This window comes from Lingula anatina, chromosome 1, assembly GCF_051362555.1.
Source record: "Lingula anatina isolate TDL-2025a chromosome 1, LinAna3.0, whole genome shotgun sequence".
Classification (NCBI taxonomy): Eukaryota; Metazoa; Brachiopoda; class Lingulata; order Lingulida; family Lingulidae; genus Lingula; species Lingula anatina.
The window spans coordinates 66,934,439-66,954,747 of record NC_141767.1 but is presented as its reverse complement, the minus strand read 5'-3'; the positions used below and the strand labels follow the sequence as shown (position 1 = coordinate 66,954,747).

Here is a 20,309-nt window from a genome sequence, read left to right as displayed (position 1 = left end):
CCAAAACGAAATCGGGGATTCCCGTTCCCCTCAATTCCGATTGATAAGACTATTGGAATTGACGTTTTTCTCAGTAATAATACCAAGTTTTCATTAGTCGTTTACTATTGTAATTTACCGCCTAAGGACCACAACGGTTTACCCTCCAACGCCTCCTATGCCGTGTCATTCTGTGCTTCTCAATAATTTTTCTGCCAACCATATTCTTTCTTATATTGTCTCTTTCCTTTTCCCGTGTAAGAGTGCATTGCACCCATTATTATTCACATGATGGGTCCCACCAGGGAATTGTATCAATACAATTCCCTGGTCCGACAAATGCCATTTTTTGTCAGTTTATAGTTGTTAAAAGTCTTTCTCTGCATTTCATTTTTTGAAGCATTTGATCATACTCTATCCATATTGTGCTCAACCACTTTTAGGACATATCGTTTCTTGATGACTGACTTTAAAAACGTAGCAAACAAAATTGTCTGACAATTGATTTATTTAATAAAATTTATAATAAAACAGTGTAATAGATGAATTTTCAACTATCTTGATGGTCATTTGTTATACAGTACATATAAACTCAAGTTGAATACGTAAAGTACACGATACACAGATGTACCAGGGGCAGATCCATGATTTTTTGAAGGGGGGTCCACAGATGCCCTGGAAAATTTTGGTATTTTAGAGGGTGAATGGTGCCATTCGGTACGGTTTAGAACTATGATTCAGTTGGTCAAATTCTAATTTCAAGAGGGGATAATTAGTTTTCAAAAATTGAAGGGGGGGTCAGGACCCCCCTGACCCCCCACCCCCCCCAAATCCGCCACTGTGTACATACTGATAGTCATTTTGACTTTCCAATCTAATTTCTGTTCTGAACAGACAAGTAGTTTGGTTCATTTTCTATTAACTGCAACAAGAACATGATCCGTTCACATTCGATATACAGGTACTTGTACTTGAACTTTTCTGTCAGGTCAATAGAACATAGTGCTTCACTTTATTCTGATATACTGTTAAAATTTTTTAATTTACCCAGGTATATATGTAAATCAATAGCTTATGAATACTGACTCGATGTTAATGTGCCGATGGGAGCCTCATGAGTATATACCACCAGTTTGGCACGTGCTTGAAAGATGAACAATTGCACTGTATTTATCATGTTGTAGAAATAGATGTATCAGAAGGGTGATTTGAACATGATTTGGAGGGCTTATACTGGTACAGTATATAGGTACATGTATGTAACATAAGACTAGATATTTGATTAAAATGCCACTCTTCATGTCTTACAGTGGCTAAGACACAAATTAATGTTTTAATATTAATCAAATATTAATTATTTAAAAATAAATGCATAAAACAGCCACCAATGCTGAAGCATAAAAATACACAGAGTTAAAAAATTTGCCACAGATCAGGTGAATTAATGTGGACATGGATGTAGATGTAGATGCCCAAGGAATCTGACCAAACATTAGCTGGTGGTACCATTATAGGACAAAAACTTCTTTATATTTATTACATTCATCATGAAAATATATAAAATTTACCACACTCTTAAAGTGTATAAAAATATATTCCACATTTAACATTCTTGCCTCTATTGAGTTTTCAGTTTCAATTGCATATCTCTCTCTTTAAAACCTCCCTTTCTTAAGTTTCTAAGATTTGTTTTAAAGATGGAAGTACAGTATGTATATCTAAATGATATAATTCCACATTTTAAATAAGTAATAAGGCATCCATCCTTAGCCATTAATGTAATCATTTCACAAATGTATGGCACTTAATTATCTTCAATATTAAACGCTTCCTTCAAAAATAAAAAAAATCAGTTTAAAATAGTGAAAATTTACAATGCCTACACAGGTATTTACCCACATTCTGGCAAATGTAAACAATTCAGATACCTTCCTTTAAATGTACATGTACTAAAACAAATATAGGCACAGGTCGAACTGGTACTTGTAACCAAAAAACTAGAGGAGGCAGCATTTTAGTGTTTCTTTGGTGGCTTAAATGTGCCCTCAGCAAACAGTTTCTGCCAGACAGGACCAATGGGATACTCATGGGTGTCCAGGGAGGCCTCTCTCATCTCTGTCTGAAATCCTGGAATCTGAAAATAGTTCAATAATACCATTCCTTTCTTATGTTTTGACATGTGTCTTCCTTTTTTGACTTGAGGGGTCTTTGAAATGCAAATAATTAAACATATTTAACCAAGAATGACTTATTTAGATGACTGACAAAACACATCTGTACACAGGAAGACTGTTGGATATAAAATAAAGTAACAGTACCTGTGGCAAAACATAGTGGCCTCCCTTCACTTCAACTGGGAACTTGTAATTCTCATGAAGATGCTCTGCATATTCTAGAAATCTGATACAAAAATTATATTACATTATTTTTCCCACAGTCTTTGTTATCTGTTTAATGTAACGACAGGTAAATTAGTGAACACATGTGAGTGATGTAAGAAAACATTTGATTCCAATTGTATGCAAACAATTCACAAACCTGTTTTCTAAAGTCCTTGAAACACAGATGTAGTCAAAGTATGAGAAATGCTGATTCACTTGACAGAGACCAACCCCTCCAGCATGAGGACAAACAGGGACTGAAGTAAAACCACTTTTGACCATCATTCACTCTATAAAGATTCAGGGAGGTATAGAACACAAAATTCATCAGTGCATCCATATGTGTATCTGTACATAGTCCTATGAGCACATGGTTTAATGTATTTCACTGAACCAACAATTACTAGAAAAATGAAAATGTTTTACATAACTATACACATCCTACATTCTTACCATTTAATTTTGCTGCCATAAGTAACACAGCGAGGACTTCATTGACACCCCCCAGTCTACACCCATCTATCTGGCAGTAGGCAATGGAATCTGCCTGGAACAACTGTTTGAACACAACACGGTTCTGGCAGTGCTCCCCTGTGGCCACGGCTATGTTGTACGGCTTCAAAGCCTAGGGTGGAAAGAGTAAACATTCCCTTTCTTTATCACAATATTGAATTTTTTCATAAAAAAACTTAACAGGCAGCACAATTTTTTTATCTTATAGTGATTCCCCTTCTTTACAATATAACTTAGGAGGTACGGGGTACTAAAAGAAATCTGCAGGTCCTCCTAATATATGGTGCAAGTCTGTAAGTCGATGTTTTCATTTAATTCATTTTATGAATTGTCTTTTCACATAAACCTTGCTGGTCTAGAGGACCTGCATTATCCAAAATCTTGCCAGTCCTCTGACTTTTCAGGGGGGTATAACCAATCAGACAGGCAGTTTCCCTATGTCTGTAATATACTGTGCCTCACAAATATACTAGTACTCTACCCCCAGTACTGCACCCTATATACATGTACATGTACTGGTAGTGTTCTAATGGAATATACAGCAGGCAAATCTTCTTAGTATAATTCACACAAGTAAATGTGGTGAAGCAGTCTGAGAGTGACAATTCACCTTGGCAATGGTAGCATGTCCCAGAACATCATCAGGACTGGTGGGCTCTTCTATCCACAAAGGCTTGAATTCTGTGAGTTGCTTCATCCAATCAATAGCCTCAGACACATCCCAACGCTGATTGGCATCCGTCATCTGACATCATAGAAAACAGCAAAGTAAAAGGAAAACCTCAATGGAGCATGAAATGTTTTTCTCAAACTTCACAAAGCAACACTCTTTATACCTGACCCTCTTCCACAACAATATTATGTTTCATTGTACTTTGTAAAAGGCACCGGTACATGTACGACACATAAAATGTGTGAAACCAGCCTGCATGTACACTGTATGTCAGTAAAAAACTTACTTTTAAACCATGCAAATTTGTCTTTACTTTTATACAAGTGTTCAAGATTTTTTTTATTTTTTCAAGTTTTATCTATTTCATATTTTAGGCCTTCAGACCCAGAGTACATAGTTCAACACATTATTTTATAGGATGAAAATGCAATAAAAGTAACAAATGTTCTTAATATAAATATGAAAGTAAAGATATACATTAAGTCCACTGATTCAATGGTCTTGTTATATCATTTTCTCATTTTGTTACAATGATATAAGTAAGCTGCCAATCTTATTATAAAGTCACTGTTTTGCAATTAAGTATAGCATCTGTTATGGTCATTGTATGTTTGGTATCGTACTGTTTTCTTAAGCCTGTATATAAAGTACTCTCTTGTAGGACATGAATCTTGTTTTTGAGAATTGTAGTGGACTGGCAAGTTGATAAGATAGTTGTGACCAAGGAGAAACAACAAACAACCAGAAGAGTAGATGTATTGAGAGAAAATGCATTTTTCAATAACTCCTTTCTCCTCAAGATTTGAGAATATGGACTATGATATAATGGCCACAAAGACTTCTCAAGAAATCAAGTAAGACTATCTAGACAATAGGAAACTTATTATAATGACACTACCATTTTAATGGTAGTGTCATTATAATATTAAAATATTAAAATAGTCATCTACCTTGGGGTACTCACATACAGGTAAATTTACACTGAGTACTAGTACTCACCTGTACCTGTACAGTGCATTTGACATGACAGAAACTGGCTACCTGGTCTGAACACCCTGGGATAAAGGAACTACGTAAGCAATGAAATAACTGAATTTAATATGGTGTCCATTAAATGTAAAAGATCAGCTAGTAAGAATAGACCTATGGAGGAACAAGAGGAGGGTGTAGAGGAGATATACTCAAGTGACATTGCTGAAAATATTCAGTTAATAAGAAGACATTTAAGATGTGAAAAGTGAATTAAAGAAAATTAAAGAACAGAAACTAGAAAAACTTAATATACTTTAATAGTCAAGAGCATTCTGAATGGGTATGATAAGGAAAGAGATGATGCAGACGACAATGAAAAAGGAGAAAGGATGGAAGATCTCGAGGAGAAATATCAGCCAAAATCAGGCCTACCCAACTACCAGACTTGGCACCGAATGATGCTGAATTCACCGGTAGATCAGACCACACTACCCATTTTCAATGTGTGTCAGATCACAGTATCAGACACGACACCGCTCTTGCCTAGTACGCAATGTTGAGAAGCATTGCATCACCACTCAAAATTTGTTCAGGGTATGATACTGTGTAATGCGATCTGACACACACCTTGAAAACGGGTAGCGTGGTCTGATCTACCGGTGAATTCAGGATCATTCGGTGCTGAGTCTGGTAGTTGGGTAGGCCTGAAAATTTGATCAACTAACACAGCGGATTGAACGGCTAGAAACAGAAGTGCAAACAAACAGTGAAGCAAAGGGAAAACTTAATGACAAAATTAAGAGAGCTGGAAGAGAGATTGAAATGGCACACAAGAAATAAAAACGTCCTCATCAGGGACAGTGAAATCCCTGCAAGCAAAATCTTAACTTTTACACCAAGATATTGGTAATTTAATTCAAGAAAAATCAATCTTTCACTATTTTATTACAGTAAGTATTGATCTGAAACATGATCCATAATTGTCTTCCTTTTTATATCACTTGGCATTTTTTATTTAATTTGACTACCTCTGATTTTGCTTCATTATTTCATAGCAATCAACAACATTACTAATGAGAAAAATCTAAACTGTAGTTTCATTTTGTGGATTTTACTCACAAGTAACTTGTCATATCCTATCTCTTCTCTCATCACAGCCAATCTCCTTCTGTCAGCCTCAATTCCAGTGCCAACTTTGGCCTTGAATCTACAGGTGAAAAATTATTCCACTTAAAATTAGTTGTGAGGAGACAGAATGATTGTTCACATATACATGTACATTTTTTCAAGATAATGTCTGTTGAGATATATCTTATAAAATAGTACAATAGTGTAATGAATTTTCTTACCTGACAAATCCTTTTGCAAGGGCCTCTTTGCATTTCTACAAATAAAAAATTTTCTTCACATAAAATATTTTCTTCACATTTTATACAATATCAAAACTTACAATCAAAACAAACTCTGATTCATATAAAATACTCCTGCTTTCATAATTGTGCAATATTGAAATGCAATACTAACATTTTATTCACAAACACTGATATCCATTTCTACCTGTCTAGTTTTTTGTTCATCATAACCAGACCATCCAGCAGAGGTGATGTAAGCAGGGTATCCCTTAGATATCAGCTCTGCTTCTAAAACAACATCAAAAGAAAATAACCCTTTCTTTTTAGTCTCTCCTTCATTCAAATTACACTAAATATTATCATCAGAAATTCAAAAAGATGAGCAGGCTAACGAAGCAGAGGAACAATTGGTCTAATTTAAGACAAACTAACAGATATTAAACAGTAAAAGATGTGTGGTTTATATATATACAGATATCTTCATAAGGGGGGGTAGTAAACCTATAAAAAATAAAGTGAGCTGATACAGATTAATCTTAAACCTTAAAATCTTCAATTTCAACAAAAAATGTACACATGCAACACTACACGTAATTCTTCAACTCTTACATTACCTCTTTCTTTTTTGCCATCTTGGCCTTTCTTCAATATCTCTGCAAAGACATGACATTTTTAACACATACATCAAACAAAGGAAGACTGTTTTAAAAAAATACATATATGTATATGGCACTCTTAAAAATCTTTTAAAAACACAATTTTTTAAATTGCAATGTATGGGCAAGCAAAACAAAAATCATACCAAGGGCTTCCTCTCGGGTCAGCAAATCTGATCTGAAATTGCAATTCAGACATCATAAATATAGTGATAAACTCAAATATAACACAGCAGCTAATATAACAATAACATTTATAATTATTATTATTATTATTATTATTATTATTATTATTATTATTATTATTATTCAGCTAACACATAAATGCAAAATATACCAGTACATCAGAATTTCTTTTCTGTCCAAGCTCTTGAAAATGATATAAAAGTAAAATAATAAAATAATAATAAAAGTAAAAAAACCCTGGTAATAATAATAATAATAATAATAATAATAATAATGATAATAATAATAATAATAATAAAGGCCACCAAGTTTGAGATGTGAATATAAATGGATTACAGACAGTTTATGAAAAAAATAATTAGAATTAAATTTTAAAGTTAAAACAACAAACAGTTAAAGGGTAAAACATTTAAAAACCTCTTACTGCCCTTAAAAGTTAAAAACATCTAGTTACTTAGCACTCAGCAATAAAAAAAACACACATCCACATCATTAAAGCATAGGCACATAATTACTTCTTAAGTTTAAGTTTAAAACATCCAGCAAGGAAAATACACTAAGAAAAAGAACTATACTGATTCACATTTAAAGACAAATGAGAAACACAACATACCATTTAGTTTTACATGATCTTTTCAACTCATGTACAACTTACATGTATCGAAAATCTATCACTGAAACTAATTCTTCAGGTGTCTGAAAAAAAGGAATAAAAAAAAATGATTTCAAAATTATTATTCAATTAATTTTGAAATCATTTTCTTTGTGTATTTCATTTCTATTTTACTAAGTGTTAGTTTTTATGAGAATATCCAAATCTTAATGTCAAAATGACCATACTGTTTCAATTTCATAAACCAACAAACAAGATATGTTCTATGAAATCTATCTACATACCATGTCTGCTAATAACTTCCATAAGGGCTGCAAAGAAAAAAATTAACTTAGATCAAGTTTCTAATAGTGTATACCAGTTTTCTCAAAAAATGTTGAATACACCCAAAGATTTTTATTCAATTTTTTTATTATACCTGGCTTTACTTTAGATTTATCACTTCATAAAATAAGTCCTAGAATATTTTGAATGTAACACTGTTGGTGATATTGCAAACTTAAAGTGATGCAAGCCAGGATTTTAAACACATTCTACGCAAGGATTGCTTTTTGGTGAACTTTCATGAGGACAATTGAAAGGTTTTAAAAGGTTGGTAAGTCTGGGGGGATGCAGTTTAGCCCAGGAAGAATCGTTGAATAGTTTTGGCAGAAATATCCTGGCATGGAAGTCTTTAAAATTTCAATGTTAATCATACATACTGCTGCTAGAAAAGTTAAGCTTTGACTGAACAGTTTGGTTTGTCCATCACATTGTAACTTTAAGGGTAGCATTTGCTTATCTTTCTTCCACCTAAGCCCACAGATCCCACACAGCATTGTAACTTATGGGGTGACATGCTTACCTTTCCTTCTATCTTAGCCCACAGATCCCACACAGCATTGTAACTTATGGGGTAACATGCTTACCTTTCTTTCTACCTTAGCCCACAGATCCCACACAGCATTGACAATGGCACATGTTGCAAGATGAACCACACCTTTCTCTGGTCCCAGCTGAAATATAGTGGTATAATGGCATAATGCATTTTGACTTTATATGGATATTTGCAACAGCCTTGATGTTTTGTTAACATAATATGTTGTTGTATATGAGTATCACCCCCTATCCGACAAAACACACACACACACACACACACACACACACACACACACACACGTGCTTCTGTACATGGGACATGTCAACTGTTATAAATGCTTTTATACTACACTTGTACCAGTGCAGGCGCCTTTTGAATATGGCTTGGGGGACACATTTTGATTGTACTAAGAATGACCATCATATTACCCATCTTAGCTGTGAGTCATTGGCCAGGGCTCTCCAGAACCCAGCAAAGTCTGCAGTGATCTCCTGCAGGTGCTTGCCTACCACAAATTCACCAAGAGCATGAGCAGCTTCACAGACTGTAATTTCAAGATAATTAAATAAATCAGAACAGACATATGTTTTTACATTATTCTTTTACACACTAAGTATAACTGTATTCTGAATAACCATGCAGCCTTAAGTGAATGGATACAGGTAAATAAATATGTTACCTGGACAATACAAAAGGGATATTATACAAAATAAGCCAATAAAATATATGTAATATTATTCAAATATTTAATTTTTCTTTTCAGCCATTTTTGTGCCACATCTAGTTCTCATCTCACCAATTTCTGTTCCCCTTCCAATGGTGAAGGTGTGACCAAAGCCTTTGGCCTCTGTACTTGTGGTGAGGGTGATATAGGCACAGGAATAATCAGGATCAGTATGCTGTAAGAAAATATATACATTGTAACATAAAAAGAACAATGAGCATTTTTCATATACATTGAATAATAAAAAGCTACATTTGTTTCAAGTACACTTACAGTAAATTTGGAACATAAAAATACCTGTATTTGTCGTCAACATGGTTTTAATGATATACATGTACATGTACTACATGTAGTACTGTGTACATGTATGATCCCATCTAGTACAAGCAGATGCTGTCATAAAAACTAGCAGTTCTACTAATTATTTTACAATTATGCTATGAGCATATGTAAAGTTTTGATTGAAGGAGTAACTCATTTTTAACAAAAAATCTGAACTTTATGATTGAACAAATACAATGTAAATGTACATGTTTTCCCCCACCCACCAAAATCTTCCAACCAACCAACATACACAGATATAAAGTCTATTACAATGGTTCATTTATGAGAAAATTTTCAATTTTTAACCCCCCCCCCCCCCCCCCAACACACAAACACACACACAAACCCCTCCCCGCGCAGCAGACGCAAGGATGCATTTCTTGCAAGCTTTACAGCTCACAACCACCACCACCACCAGCAAGCAAGGTGCTTCTTGATTTATAAGCCTAGGTAAGAAAGTGCCAACATGATATAAATGTTCTCACGATAGCATCAGAACCATCTCCCTCGAGGGACGTTGGAAAGCGTATGTCACGCGCAGTGATGCCTGTTATCTTCACAGCCATGTTCAAAAATAGCAGACAACAGCAGCCTGAAGTTGACGCTATATTGCGACATTCAATTTACATGATACAAGCATCAGCGAGCAGCAAACAATAGCTGTCATGATTTGTGTGAGCAAACTGTGCAGTAAAATGTCGTTATATATTAATTTACACAATAGGACCATTATTTAGTCTCTGTCTTCTTTTATTTGTCTGGATATAGAATGTCGTAATCGTGTCACGAGACAGTGTTAACTTCCACATGATCAGGTGGGAGATTCAGAATATAGGGTCATTTTGTACTATCTAGGTCGCTCTTTGTATCAGTAAGGGGTAAACATTGCTCTGTGAACTCAAACTTTAAGTTGGTCAAGTGGTGATGTATACATCTAGTACAGGCTGCTCTTAAGACAGCAACTTCTTTTGACAGACATTGATTCCTGCAAAATATAACCGGCATGGCAGATGCTCACAGTGATTTACGCGAAACGGTAAGAATTTATACGTATTGAAAATTTCACGTAATTTCTTATAACCGTTGCATATTATTATTAAACAATGATAAGAAGAAAAGAACGAGGTTATGTACATGTTAATATCGGCAATGAACGCATGATTCGATCTGTTTACCTGTGATTTTCATTTTCTTTTCACAAAAAACACCTAGAATATTTGAAAAAAAAAAAAGAGCTAGACACAGAAAATTTAAATTATCTGGCGTGGTGAGGTCAACACTGTGTCATTGTCAGTGATTCTTTGAGTGAATATCTGTAATTTACACTTCCTGATTATTAGACGTTTCTAAATAATAAAACTGAGACAAGTTCTCGAAACATTTTTAAAATGTTTTTTTAAGATAAACACTAAGTTTAACATCATTACTCAATGATTCTGTTTTTGGTGTGTATTTTCAGTTTTTGCAGTATTTCAAATACACATTTTTACCCTTTTCCATTTTTTAAACCCTTAAATGTAAAAAGATCTGTTGTTTTTTTTTTCACTTAGATTTAAAGAAAATATTTTCCAGGGGAAAGTCCCTCTCACAGAAATCCACAATTGGCCCCATAGACTTAAGTGGCATGTGAAGTTATTCTTTGCTTTGGGTGGAATTCCTTACCAGATGACTGGCACTGCCATTGCATTCTTCTTCTCTGTCTTCCTGCTAGAAGTTGCACAAGTGAGTTGTATTTTGTTTGACTGTGAAATTGCCCTTATAAATGTTGACAGATGAATTTGCATTTTCATTCATTGGTATTCAAACATTTCTTCTACTTGTACAGGGGCGAATCCAGAGATTTTTTCTGACAGTCTTCCAAATTATCTTTGTTGATCCAGCCTCCATTTTTGACCGTCTTCCGACAGAAAAAATTAGATACCCATCAATGAAAAATTGAAAATCTGACCGTCTTCCGGAAGACCCAGAAGACGGCCTGAATCTGCCCCTGTTGTAAGCATCAGCAAATAGGAATAATATCGAAAAAAAAGTTGGAGATAAAATTTCTAACACCAGTTGAATTCCAATAAAGACATTACCATTGTTGTTTCCTGTATTTCTCCAGCTAGAGGCGTACGATGTCTCTGTGGTAGTGTTTGTTGGAAAAGGATGGGATGCCATTACTGATCCAGTTATAGGATATTTTGTTAATAAAACAAGAACAAGGTTTGGCAAGCTCAAACCCTGGTAAGTCTTTAAAGTGATTCAATTTTTGATGATGTGCCAATATGGATCAGTCATTCATTGCTATATAAACTAGCATAAAGACCTTTCAAAGTCTTGTCTTTTTATTTTGATATCTGCTTATGTTATAAAGTCCAAACACTGATGTCATTGTAATATTCAAAGTGCATTGTACAGTACAAGTTACTAAAGATAATTTGATTTTGCAGTTATTATCATCTTATCAAAAACTGGTTTATATCACTTTGAATTATATTATGTTATTTATGTAATAGAAATATTTGTCCTAGAAAATAATTAAATTTAACAAGAAATTTTAATTTAAAAAAATGTAATTATGTCATTTGAGAAATATTGTGAATAGAAGACTGAAAAGAGAAGTTGATGTAGAAACATCAATTACACAATGGTAAATGTTAGTCTTGCAGTTCTAAGATGTTATTTATTGTTTCTTTTCTATTTATAACAGGATATTTACTTCAACTCCATTTGCCTGTGTAGCCTATTTTTTCCTCTGGTATGTCCCAGATGTCTCCCGTGGGGCTAAAATAGGATACTACCTGGCTCTCTATTGTCTGTTCCAAACATTATTGACAGTAAGTTTTTTAATTTCTCCATAATTAAACTATTTTTCTTCTTTACACTTTTGAAATATTCCTAAATTTTGTTTTCAGTTAAAATAATGTCAGTATCATAGTTATTGCTTTTTCCAAACCTTTAGGAATTGGTTTAATTATTACTGTATTATTTTTTGAAGATTTTGGATAACATATTTTGCCTAACAGTTATGGTATTTGGCATGTTGGAATTTTGGGCTTGTGCATGACATAAAATATGTTACAGTGTCTTCATGTGCCATACAGTTCACTTACCATGTACCTGACAGATGATCAAAAAGAAAGAGATTCTGCCACTTCTTTTCGTAAGTTTGTGTGATGGCTTCTCTAAATAACACTGTTTTATTCAATTCTTCTATTTCTATTCCTCACAATACCAAAGGCAGGGGCGGATCCAGAGATATTTTCTGACAGTTTTCCAAATTATCTTTGTTGCTCCATCCTCCATTTTTGACCGCCTCCCGACAGAAAAAATTAGATACCCGTCAATGTAAACTTTAAAATCTGTCCGTCTTTTGGAAGACCCTGAAGACGGCCTCAATCCGCCCCTGAAAGGTTTGCTTATAGTGTCATGTAACCTTTATGGATTCCATTTAATTTTAAAGGCTGTACTTTATTTTTATATTGCTGTTATTATTTTTGTTGTTGCTCTTCGTTTATTATTATTTATTTTTTCATTTATTTATTTATTTATTTATTTGTATTTTATTTATTTATATTTATTTTTTTGTAATGAAAATGGTACAGAAGTGAAAATTGTTTTATAATTAAGCACATCATTTGCCTTTACTGTTATGAATAATTATAAGAGATGTTTACTTGTTTTCTAGGCATGTTGTTTGAGATAGTTGGGGTTGTATTGGCTGTGGGGGTGCAGGCACCACTCATTAACATCTACAGGGAAAGTTCTTGTGGAGAGGGACAAAACAAACCCTGTAAAGAGAATATTGAGAATCAGGTGATAATAGGCAGATATATATATATGTATATCTGTATTGTGTGGATGTTACCTGTACTTTATTTGGAAAGTTTTAAATTTTGAGTGCTCATATTAACTGTCTTCATACTTAATTGTGTGAGCTATTAAAGTAATATATCAGATGGGAAAGTACAAATAAAATGAAACAGAATGTCTTTAAATGCACTGTGCAGATGCGGCATTATAATAGAGACTTTTCAGTATTCTTTTAATTGTCTCATTGGCTGTAAATGTTTCTGAATTTTTCTTTTAAACTTAGGAAAAGTTTGAAAACCTTGCATGTAGCTTGAAATTAGCCTAGGTTGGAGAGCTTTTAATGCCTGCTTTATTTGCAGAAATTTATTTACTTGCTCTCCACTGGTATTCTGGCTGGGATTTACTTACTGTGTGTGCTTTTTACGGTGTGTGGAGTTCATGAAAATAGAGGTTTGTGTGCTAGTTGCTTTGTCAGTGATTCTTTTGCTTGTACAACCACAAAATTAGAGACTAGAAATTAAGATAAATTCTGGAGTCCCATATGTAATGTGATGGAAGTTAAATATTACAAAGTTTTGGCTGAAAAAAATGATTATATGGGTCTGAGAAATATGAGATATCATCAAAGAACAATACTATGTATTTTATATTTGCACTTTTTTCCCACAAACTATTTTTAATGAAATAAGGCATGTCAATAAAAAGAAATCCTATAGGGTAAAAATAAATTGGCACACATAGGCAATATAACTGCATGATTGTACATATTGGACCATCAGATTACTCACTAAGTATCACTGACTTTTGTTATGTTATTCTATATAGATCGATCGAACTCTGTTTCCAAGATACTGATATACTCACCAACTTTTCTGTAATCTACTCGGCGCCAAGAGGAGGCATGTTAATCTGTTAATCTGATTGCATTCAGCTAGAATCCCAACAGAGTTGGATTGATCGACGTAGAATGATCGTTTCATTGGGAATGGGCCCTTAGGTACCTGGTACAGTGTTTGCATAATTCCATTATATTTCTATCTTCTCCTGTTTTATCACTTTTCTGAAAACCCATACTTCAAAGGGATGCATATCAGTGTACATGCAGTGCTATTGAGCTTGAATTTCTGTTTTTTTTTAATATTGAACACAATGCAACTCATTGTAAAGTATAATGTTTCAGATTATCAACATGATGACCATGAATCTTTCTGTGTAAGCTACAAAGTGGTATTCACCCATGGCCCTTACGTAAAGCTGACACTTGCCTTCATGTTTGTGTCATTAGCTATACAGGTAAGACCCTGGTACACAAACCATATAAATTCTGACTGGTTTTCAACAAAGACATATTGTCCATTGTGAAGATTTGTAATCAGTTTTCAACAAAGACGTTGTCCTTAGTAAAGAATTCTAACCCTTTTCAGCTTGAATTATGTTATGTACACTTTAGCATTGGAAATCAAAATAAGTAAAAATAACATCAACACCAACAGGACTAAGTATTATAAGATATACAGATATACTGTACCAATTATGAATTATGTTGAGTAAAAAAAAAACAAATTGTACTTTAGTAATGATCAGCTTATGAACTTTGTGGTTAGACAATGATTAAAAATGAAATTTTATAATAATTTCAGAAATTTTATGAAAATTTCAGATTGTGCAAGGAAACCTCACCTTGTTCTTGACACATAGTTTGAATGTGGGGGATTCTTTTGATACTATGATACTGCTGTTACTGGTAAGGGGAGGCAGATATAAAATTATGTTTTTTTTTTTTTTTTTTTTTTTTTTTTTTTTTTTTTTTTTTTTTGCCTTAGATACTATAAATAATATTTCACAAATCTTTTGACTAGTCTTGAGGCTTAACTGTAAACATATTCATGGGAGTAGTGGGTTTATTCAATATGTTCTTAAAATAAATCGGTAATTTTGGTTTAATTTATTTTGCATGATAAGATATATCCTTGCATGTTTTTCAGGGTACAGCAATATTATGTATTCCATTATGGCAGTGGTTTCTGAAAAAATATGGCAAGAAAAGTGCCTTTGCTTGGGGAATGATAGTGAGTTTAAAATGATTGTTTTAACTAAAGTGGCGAACTTTGAAAAAAGTTTTTCTGAAAGTATCTGATTTATCTGTATAACACGTACTGCATATGTTAAAAAATAGAGAAATTCTAACAAAAACAAAAACGAAGCAGCTTGCATTATAATACTTTAAAGTTATTTTGGAGAGAGTGAGGTTTACTCACATGTATTTGCAGAGAAAAATCTGCTATTACAGTGTATCCCAGACCCAGTGATATCACACATACATTTACCTGCATGTTCAAATGAAGACTTGGATTAAATTTAGTGCATAATTTTTGAACTGAATTGAAATGGACCAATTAACAATATTTAACACACTAAAACAACCTGAAGTGTGCCATCTACATGTTATATATATTGCCTTTTCTCTTCACAGATTATGATCCCTATTTTCTATGTCCAGCTGTTTTTTCCTCAAAATGAGAATGATGACCTGGTGTGGCTGGTCTATATTGTTATGGCCATAGCAGGGAGCAGTATATCTGTGGCTTACTTACTTCCATGGTAACGTGTAACAATCATTGACATGATGGCTTAATGGCAGCTCTTCATTGATTGAGGACAGTTATATCAACTACTTTGAAATTACAGTTGAAATGTTTTGGAAATGTTTTGGACACTAGCTAAGAAAGCAGTGCCGTAAGATACGGTTTTCTGGCAATTTAGAATATGCATGTGTACTAGTGTATATGTAGAAATATATTTGCATTTTTTTCAAAAGTATGCCCCAAAAGTTATCAGATCATCTTTCTGCAATGTTTTCTACTAGTGCACAATTACATTCATAGTCTCATATTGCATATTACATATTGTTTCAGGTCTATGCTCCCAGATGTTTTAGACGATTTCTTGCTGAAAACAGGCCACAGGAAGGATGCCATCTTTTACTCCTTTTATGTGTTCTTCAATAAGTTTGCTGTTGGTTTGTCAGTAGGACTTTCACAGGTGGCTTTAGGGTATGTGGATTGATTCTTTATATCATTTATTAATTGTGGTCATTTTTGGTCAAATAGTGAACTTTTGTTCATTATAAATATTTTACTGAGGGCATGCGCCAGTTTTAAATTTGCTTTTAGAAGAGTTATCTGAAAGTGAAAATACAAACCTTTCAGTAAGATAATATTGTAGGATAGAATCTTTTTACTTTTTCTTGAAATTGCTTTTTCACTAAAATTTCCATCCATTAATGTGCGTTAATTAGAATGTGAAATTCAAGACAAAAGTCAATTTTGTACATGTATCTATTTGAAACAAAAAGCAAAGCTTCCCGGTGAACTGGCTATATAACACCCCATTTCCATAGATTAGATCGACCTACTTTAGATCAACCTAACTCCCTGGGGGTTCACACTAAATAGCTGTCAGCCGGGCGGTCACGAAAGTTAATTATCCCCTTACAGCTTGTAGTAGGCGGGAGGGACATTTAAGTCAGATTATCTGAAAGTAATCTAGTGAGACTCCCCGCGGGGATAGATCGATCTAAAATCTATGGGAATAGAGCCTAATTCTTTAAAACCCAAAGAAAACCAGAGCACATACTCAAATATGAAAAGAATCTGACATGATGTTATTATTTTAAAAATATTTCTGTAGGTTAAGTGGCTATAAATCCCAGCAGTGTGATCAAGTGCCATCTGTGGGATTAGCCCTACGCATGTTGGTGGCACCTTTTCCTATCGTGTGCCTTCTGATTGGTCTGATGTTTCTATGGAAATACCCAATCACAGAGGAGAGAAGAAAAATCATAAAGGAACAGTTGTAAGTGTTTGTGGTTTATTTTGGCATATTTGTCATTGTCACTCTTTGTCAGTTGGAAACTTGTACTGATATGTTCTCCAGAATACTTCTATCTTTTTTTTTTTTTTGTTAAAGATTGATAAATATTTTAATTTGCATATCAAAATTTCAAAAATCATGTTCATGAAATTTTAATATGAATCTTGCAAATGCAAATGTATTGTTTAAAATTCATTATGTCCCATTACTGGTAGATCTTTTGGTAATTGTTTTTCAACTCACTATTTCAGTTCACACACCTTGCAGTTTTTTTTTCAATTTCCATTGAAATATTTATATTAGTAATTGTGGCATAATCCCAGTAGGTGTATACTACATAATGACTTATTTAATGCTTTCAGAGCAAGGCAAAATGAAGGTCTTTCTCCCAGTGCGGATATGTCAGGTGCTTATGTTAAATATGAGTCAATTGAGGACACTTGCTAGACCACGTGATAGACATCTCTGTGTTCAGGCAGCAATGGATGTATTTTGAGAAGAATTGCTTTTGTCTTATTTTTGCATAGCAAAGCTTGACGATCAAAACTTGATGATCAATTTGTTTATAGAATACACCTTATTAAAGCAGTATTGAACTGTTAAACATTGTCAGTAGTGTGAACTTTCTTAATGAATTGGAATGGAAAATGTGGATGCCAGGTACCAGTATATGTGCGTTGAACTACGTTTTAGTGATTGTTGGTATCATAGTGCAACGAATGAAGAAACGAAAATAGGCGATCTTCTCACTAAAAAGAGGGGGATGGTAAAGGTTGAGAGAATCGTATACATGAACGGCAAGAGTAACACATGCGTGGAAAAATGCATGAAACTTGCCAAGATAATAATGACAGAATGAGTATTATAGAGAAAGAGCTAGACTAAACAGTGCTAAGTGACAATTATGTAAAATTGTATAGAGATGAAAGTCAGACGGAACTCGTTTATCGTATTTTTTTAGTTGAAAGTAAATCCATGATACAAGAAAACGTGTAGTATATTTATGTGTATATTATATAGCATAACCAATTTTCATAAACTGCAACTTAAATCGATGCCTTGAGGTGTTACCATTTACATAAGTACAAAAATTGTTACTGATATATATATATATATATATATATATATATATATATATATATATATATATATATATTTGTATTCATTAACCATAAAAACTCGATTGGATAATTTAGCGTTATTCCATCGTTAACGTTCGTTTTAAAAACAATAACAAAGGGAGAACTGTGAACGGTTGATGCTTGCTAGAATTTGCGAAGGTATATGTATTGGGATTATCTCAGTAATTGTCAGTATTTTGTCTCGCTGATCAAGAAATTTTCTGAACATTTCTCGATCTCGTTCCTAAGTGAATGGACACTGAGAACCTCTACTGCAATGATGTTCGCCACACGGTGGTGAAAACACCGCAAGCAATGTGACTGCAAAGTTATACTTGAGCGATCAAATAAAACCAGGCAGTGTGGTTTTAAAATGAGCTTGCGAACGACTATGTTAGCACAGAGGACCCAGAGGGGAGGTTGGCAAGTGGCTCAGTAGATCCACAGGTCTCTCGCTCGTAGCTCTACTTGAAAGAGCCCAAAGTGAAGTCTTTGAGGTACAAAGGTCACTAAAGCACAGAAACAACATTTTCTTGGTTTGCAAGCGCTGAGCATCTAGGGGACCTTTTTTGTCGCCCATATGTAAGGATTATTGGATTACATTGTGTATGCTTAGTTTCGAACTTGGCATGCCTTTCAACATGTTTAACCACCATGGGTTTGAAGAAAGACGGAAACATTGCTCTCCAGTTTTAGTGCTTAAATGAAACGTGCATGGCTGCCGGACAGCCGCAGGTGATGGCTATATGTACATACGCTAATATGTAGTGCTTTAAAAAGTTCTTGAAATGGCATCTGCAGTAACAAAAGAACAGAAGATGTGATCTAACAGATAAGACCAATAAATTGTGTACAACGTAAAGATCATCACGAATATTTCAAAGTTCAAATGTGTATTTAGTGGTTATCTATGCGGCAAATGAAAAAACAAGTAGATTTATATCCGAGTCACAGTGATGGTTGTCGATCATTTTTCTTCGGAGACTATTCGCCAAGCCACATATCTACCTAATTTGAGTTACAATTGATGTCTGCAGTGTATTATTATTGTAAAAAGAGAAAATTGAATAAAAAGTGAAAATCATATTTTTGCAATTTCTTGATTTTTTGAGACCTTACTACTAAGTGTACCCAAGGATCCATCTACGTGCTCACGTACATTTTAGTACTTAATTTGTTCTGTTATTTTAAATTGAACCACTGGTAGCACATATTGAAATGAGAAAACGGTCGTCATTATTTTATTTTATTTTGTTATTTATAATTAATATTTTGCTGTTTATGTTAGCCAAGCGTGCAGCTTGATAATCTTATGGCCAATTGAATATGAAGTACTCCTATAGTGCCCTATAGTCCTTTTCTCCAACAAATCGTGTAGATGGTATTTTGTAATATGGGCTCCCACCAACCTGAACTACTTGTATGCGAGTTCGTTAACAATAAGATATTTCCTAGAACCTAAAATTTCCGGTTTCTGATTAGCATGGCATTTTTATTAAATAGCCAGATTAGACGGTGCCTCGTAATTTTGTCTGTAAATGAAGAACAGAATATCATAAAAGTAGGCTCCATTGGAAATGAGATGTTCTAAATGAAATCGATACGAGATGGAACAATGAGATAATCGTGATGAAATCGCGGTAACAGTCGAAATAAAATGAAGAAATCTACAAGATGTAGATTTATACGGCAGTCTCATCTATTGCTTTTTTTTTATCACACATAATACCGAGTCCCTTGGAGGAAACTGTGCAGAAACGTGCCTGAAGATTGATTGTTGGCAATTTTATAACGCTCCCACTCGAAACATTTGGCACTTATCAGACATTAGATGTGTCAACCCAGAATATACCTACCCAATCAATGTAAAGTATAATGAAGTCTAAACGCCATACCGTGAGTTATCTGCCCATATCCATATACTGCGATTGCAATTAATTATCAAGTGTTCCGTTTATTACGGGTTTATGCTAATCGATCGTTTATTCCTTGATGTACGCCGCGCGGTGAAATTAATGTTTGGAGTACATGGCTTTTTCTTAGACAATCTATAGTATTCTCTTTTTCTAGTTTGTTTTCAGGCAAGCGAAAGCGAACAAAGACTTCTAAACATTACTGCGAATCTTCATATGAAAATCAGGAACAAGGGTAAACATGACGCAGAAATCATAATGATGAAGTGTCGGTGCCATAATGGGCGGTTTCTGACCCGTGAGCCTACTAGCAAGAGATCTTATCGCTGGAAGCATCGCTGCTGCATGATTAGGCACAGCGCTCTGGGAGATCAC

General features: G+C 34.0%; 2 protein-coding genes across 7 annotated transcripts; one reads left to right on the top strand and one right to left on the bottom strand.

Annotated features, from left to right (window-relative positions):
* Positions 1-469: 469 nt before the first annotated feature.
* Positions 470-9,925, bottom strand: LOC106169480 (mitochondrial enolase superfamily member 1-like). 3 transcript variants are annotated; one of them, XM_087018305.1, is made up of 16 exons: positions 9,718-9,919; positions 8,981-9,083; positions 8,613-8,728; positions 8,234-8,320; positions 7,610-7,636; positions 7,368-7,408; positions 6,673-6,704; positions 6,485-6,523; positions 6,076-6,158; positions 5,868-5,902; positions 5,638-5,725; positions 3,484-3,618; positions 2,814-2,985; positions 2,518-2,617; positions 2,298-2,379; positions 470-2,106 (listed from the first exon to the last, which is right to left on the bottom strand). In XM_087018305.1, exons 1-16 carry the CDS (start codon positions 9,796-9,798, stop codon positions 2,089-2,091), a joined length of 1,239 nt encoding a protein of 412 aa, XP_086874431.1. In that variant the 5' UTR covers positions 9,799-9,919; the 3' UTR covers positions 470-2,088. The 3 variants fall into 3 exon arrangements, 2 of the variants coding, with proteins under 2 accessions (XP_086874431.1, XP_013404400.2); XM_013548946.2 differs by having other exon boundaries at positions 470-2,113; positions 9,718-9,914; XR_015335555.1 differs by lacking the exon at positions 2,518-2,617 and having other exon boundaries at positions 2,021-2,113; positions 9,718-9,925.
* LOC106169388 (sodium-dependent lysophosphatidylcholine symporter 1) lies at positions 9,572-17,889 on the top strand. 4 transcript variants are annotated; one of them, XM_087018236.1, is made up of 15 exons: positions 9,572-9,682; positions 10,208-10,268; positions 10,805-10,954; positions 11,337-11,458; positions 11,925-12,051; positions 12,299-12,377; positions 12,903-13,030; positions 13,387-13,477; positions 14,208-14,320; positions 14,688-14,771; positions 15,013-15,096; positions 15,501-15,628; positions 15,943-16,080; positions 16,718-16,882; positions 17,263-17,889. In XM_087018236.1, the coding sequence occupies exons 2-15, from the start codon at positions 10,236-10,238 to the stop codon at positions 17,345-17,347; spliced, it is 1,527 nt and encodes a 508-aa protein (XP_086874362.1). In that variant the 5' UTR covers positions 9,572-9,682; positions 10,208-10,235; the 3' UTR covers positions 17,348-17,889. The 4 variants fall into 4 exon arrangements, with proteins under 4 accessions (XP_086874362.1, XP_086874369.1, XP_086874372.1 ...); XM_087018243.1 differs by lacking the exon at positions 9,572-9,682 and adding an exon at positions 9,888-9,906; XM_013548845.2 differs by lacking the exon at positions 9,572-9,682 and having other exon boundaries at positions 9,992-10,268.
* The last annotated feature ends 2,420 nt before the right edge of the window (positions 17,890-20,309 follow it).

Coding starts and splice junctions, on each gene's coding strand:
- LOC106169388 (XM_087018236.1), top strand. CDS start 10,236: ATGGCAGATGCTCACAGTGATTTACGCGAAACG. Junction 12,378..12,902: donor AGATTCTGCCACTTCTTTTC/GTAAGTTTGTGT, acceptor CTTGTTTTCTAG/GCATGTTGTTTGAGATAGTT. Junction 13,031..13,386: donor AAGAGAATATTGAGAATCAG/GTGATAATAGGC, acceptor CTTTATTTGCAG/AAATTTATTTACTTGCTCTC.
- LOC106169480 (XM_013548946.2), bottom strand. CDS start 9,798: ATGGCTGTGAAGATAACAGGCATCACTGCGCGTGACATACGCTTTCCA. Junction 6,705..7,367: donor GTGATAGATTTTCGATACAT/GTAAGTTGTACA, acceptor TTGCAATTTCAG/ATCAGATTTGCTGACCCGAG. Junction 5,726..5,867: donor CTTGCAAAAGGATTTGTCAG/GTAAGAAAATTC, acceptor TTTCACCTGTAG/ATTCAAGGCCAAAGTTGGCA.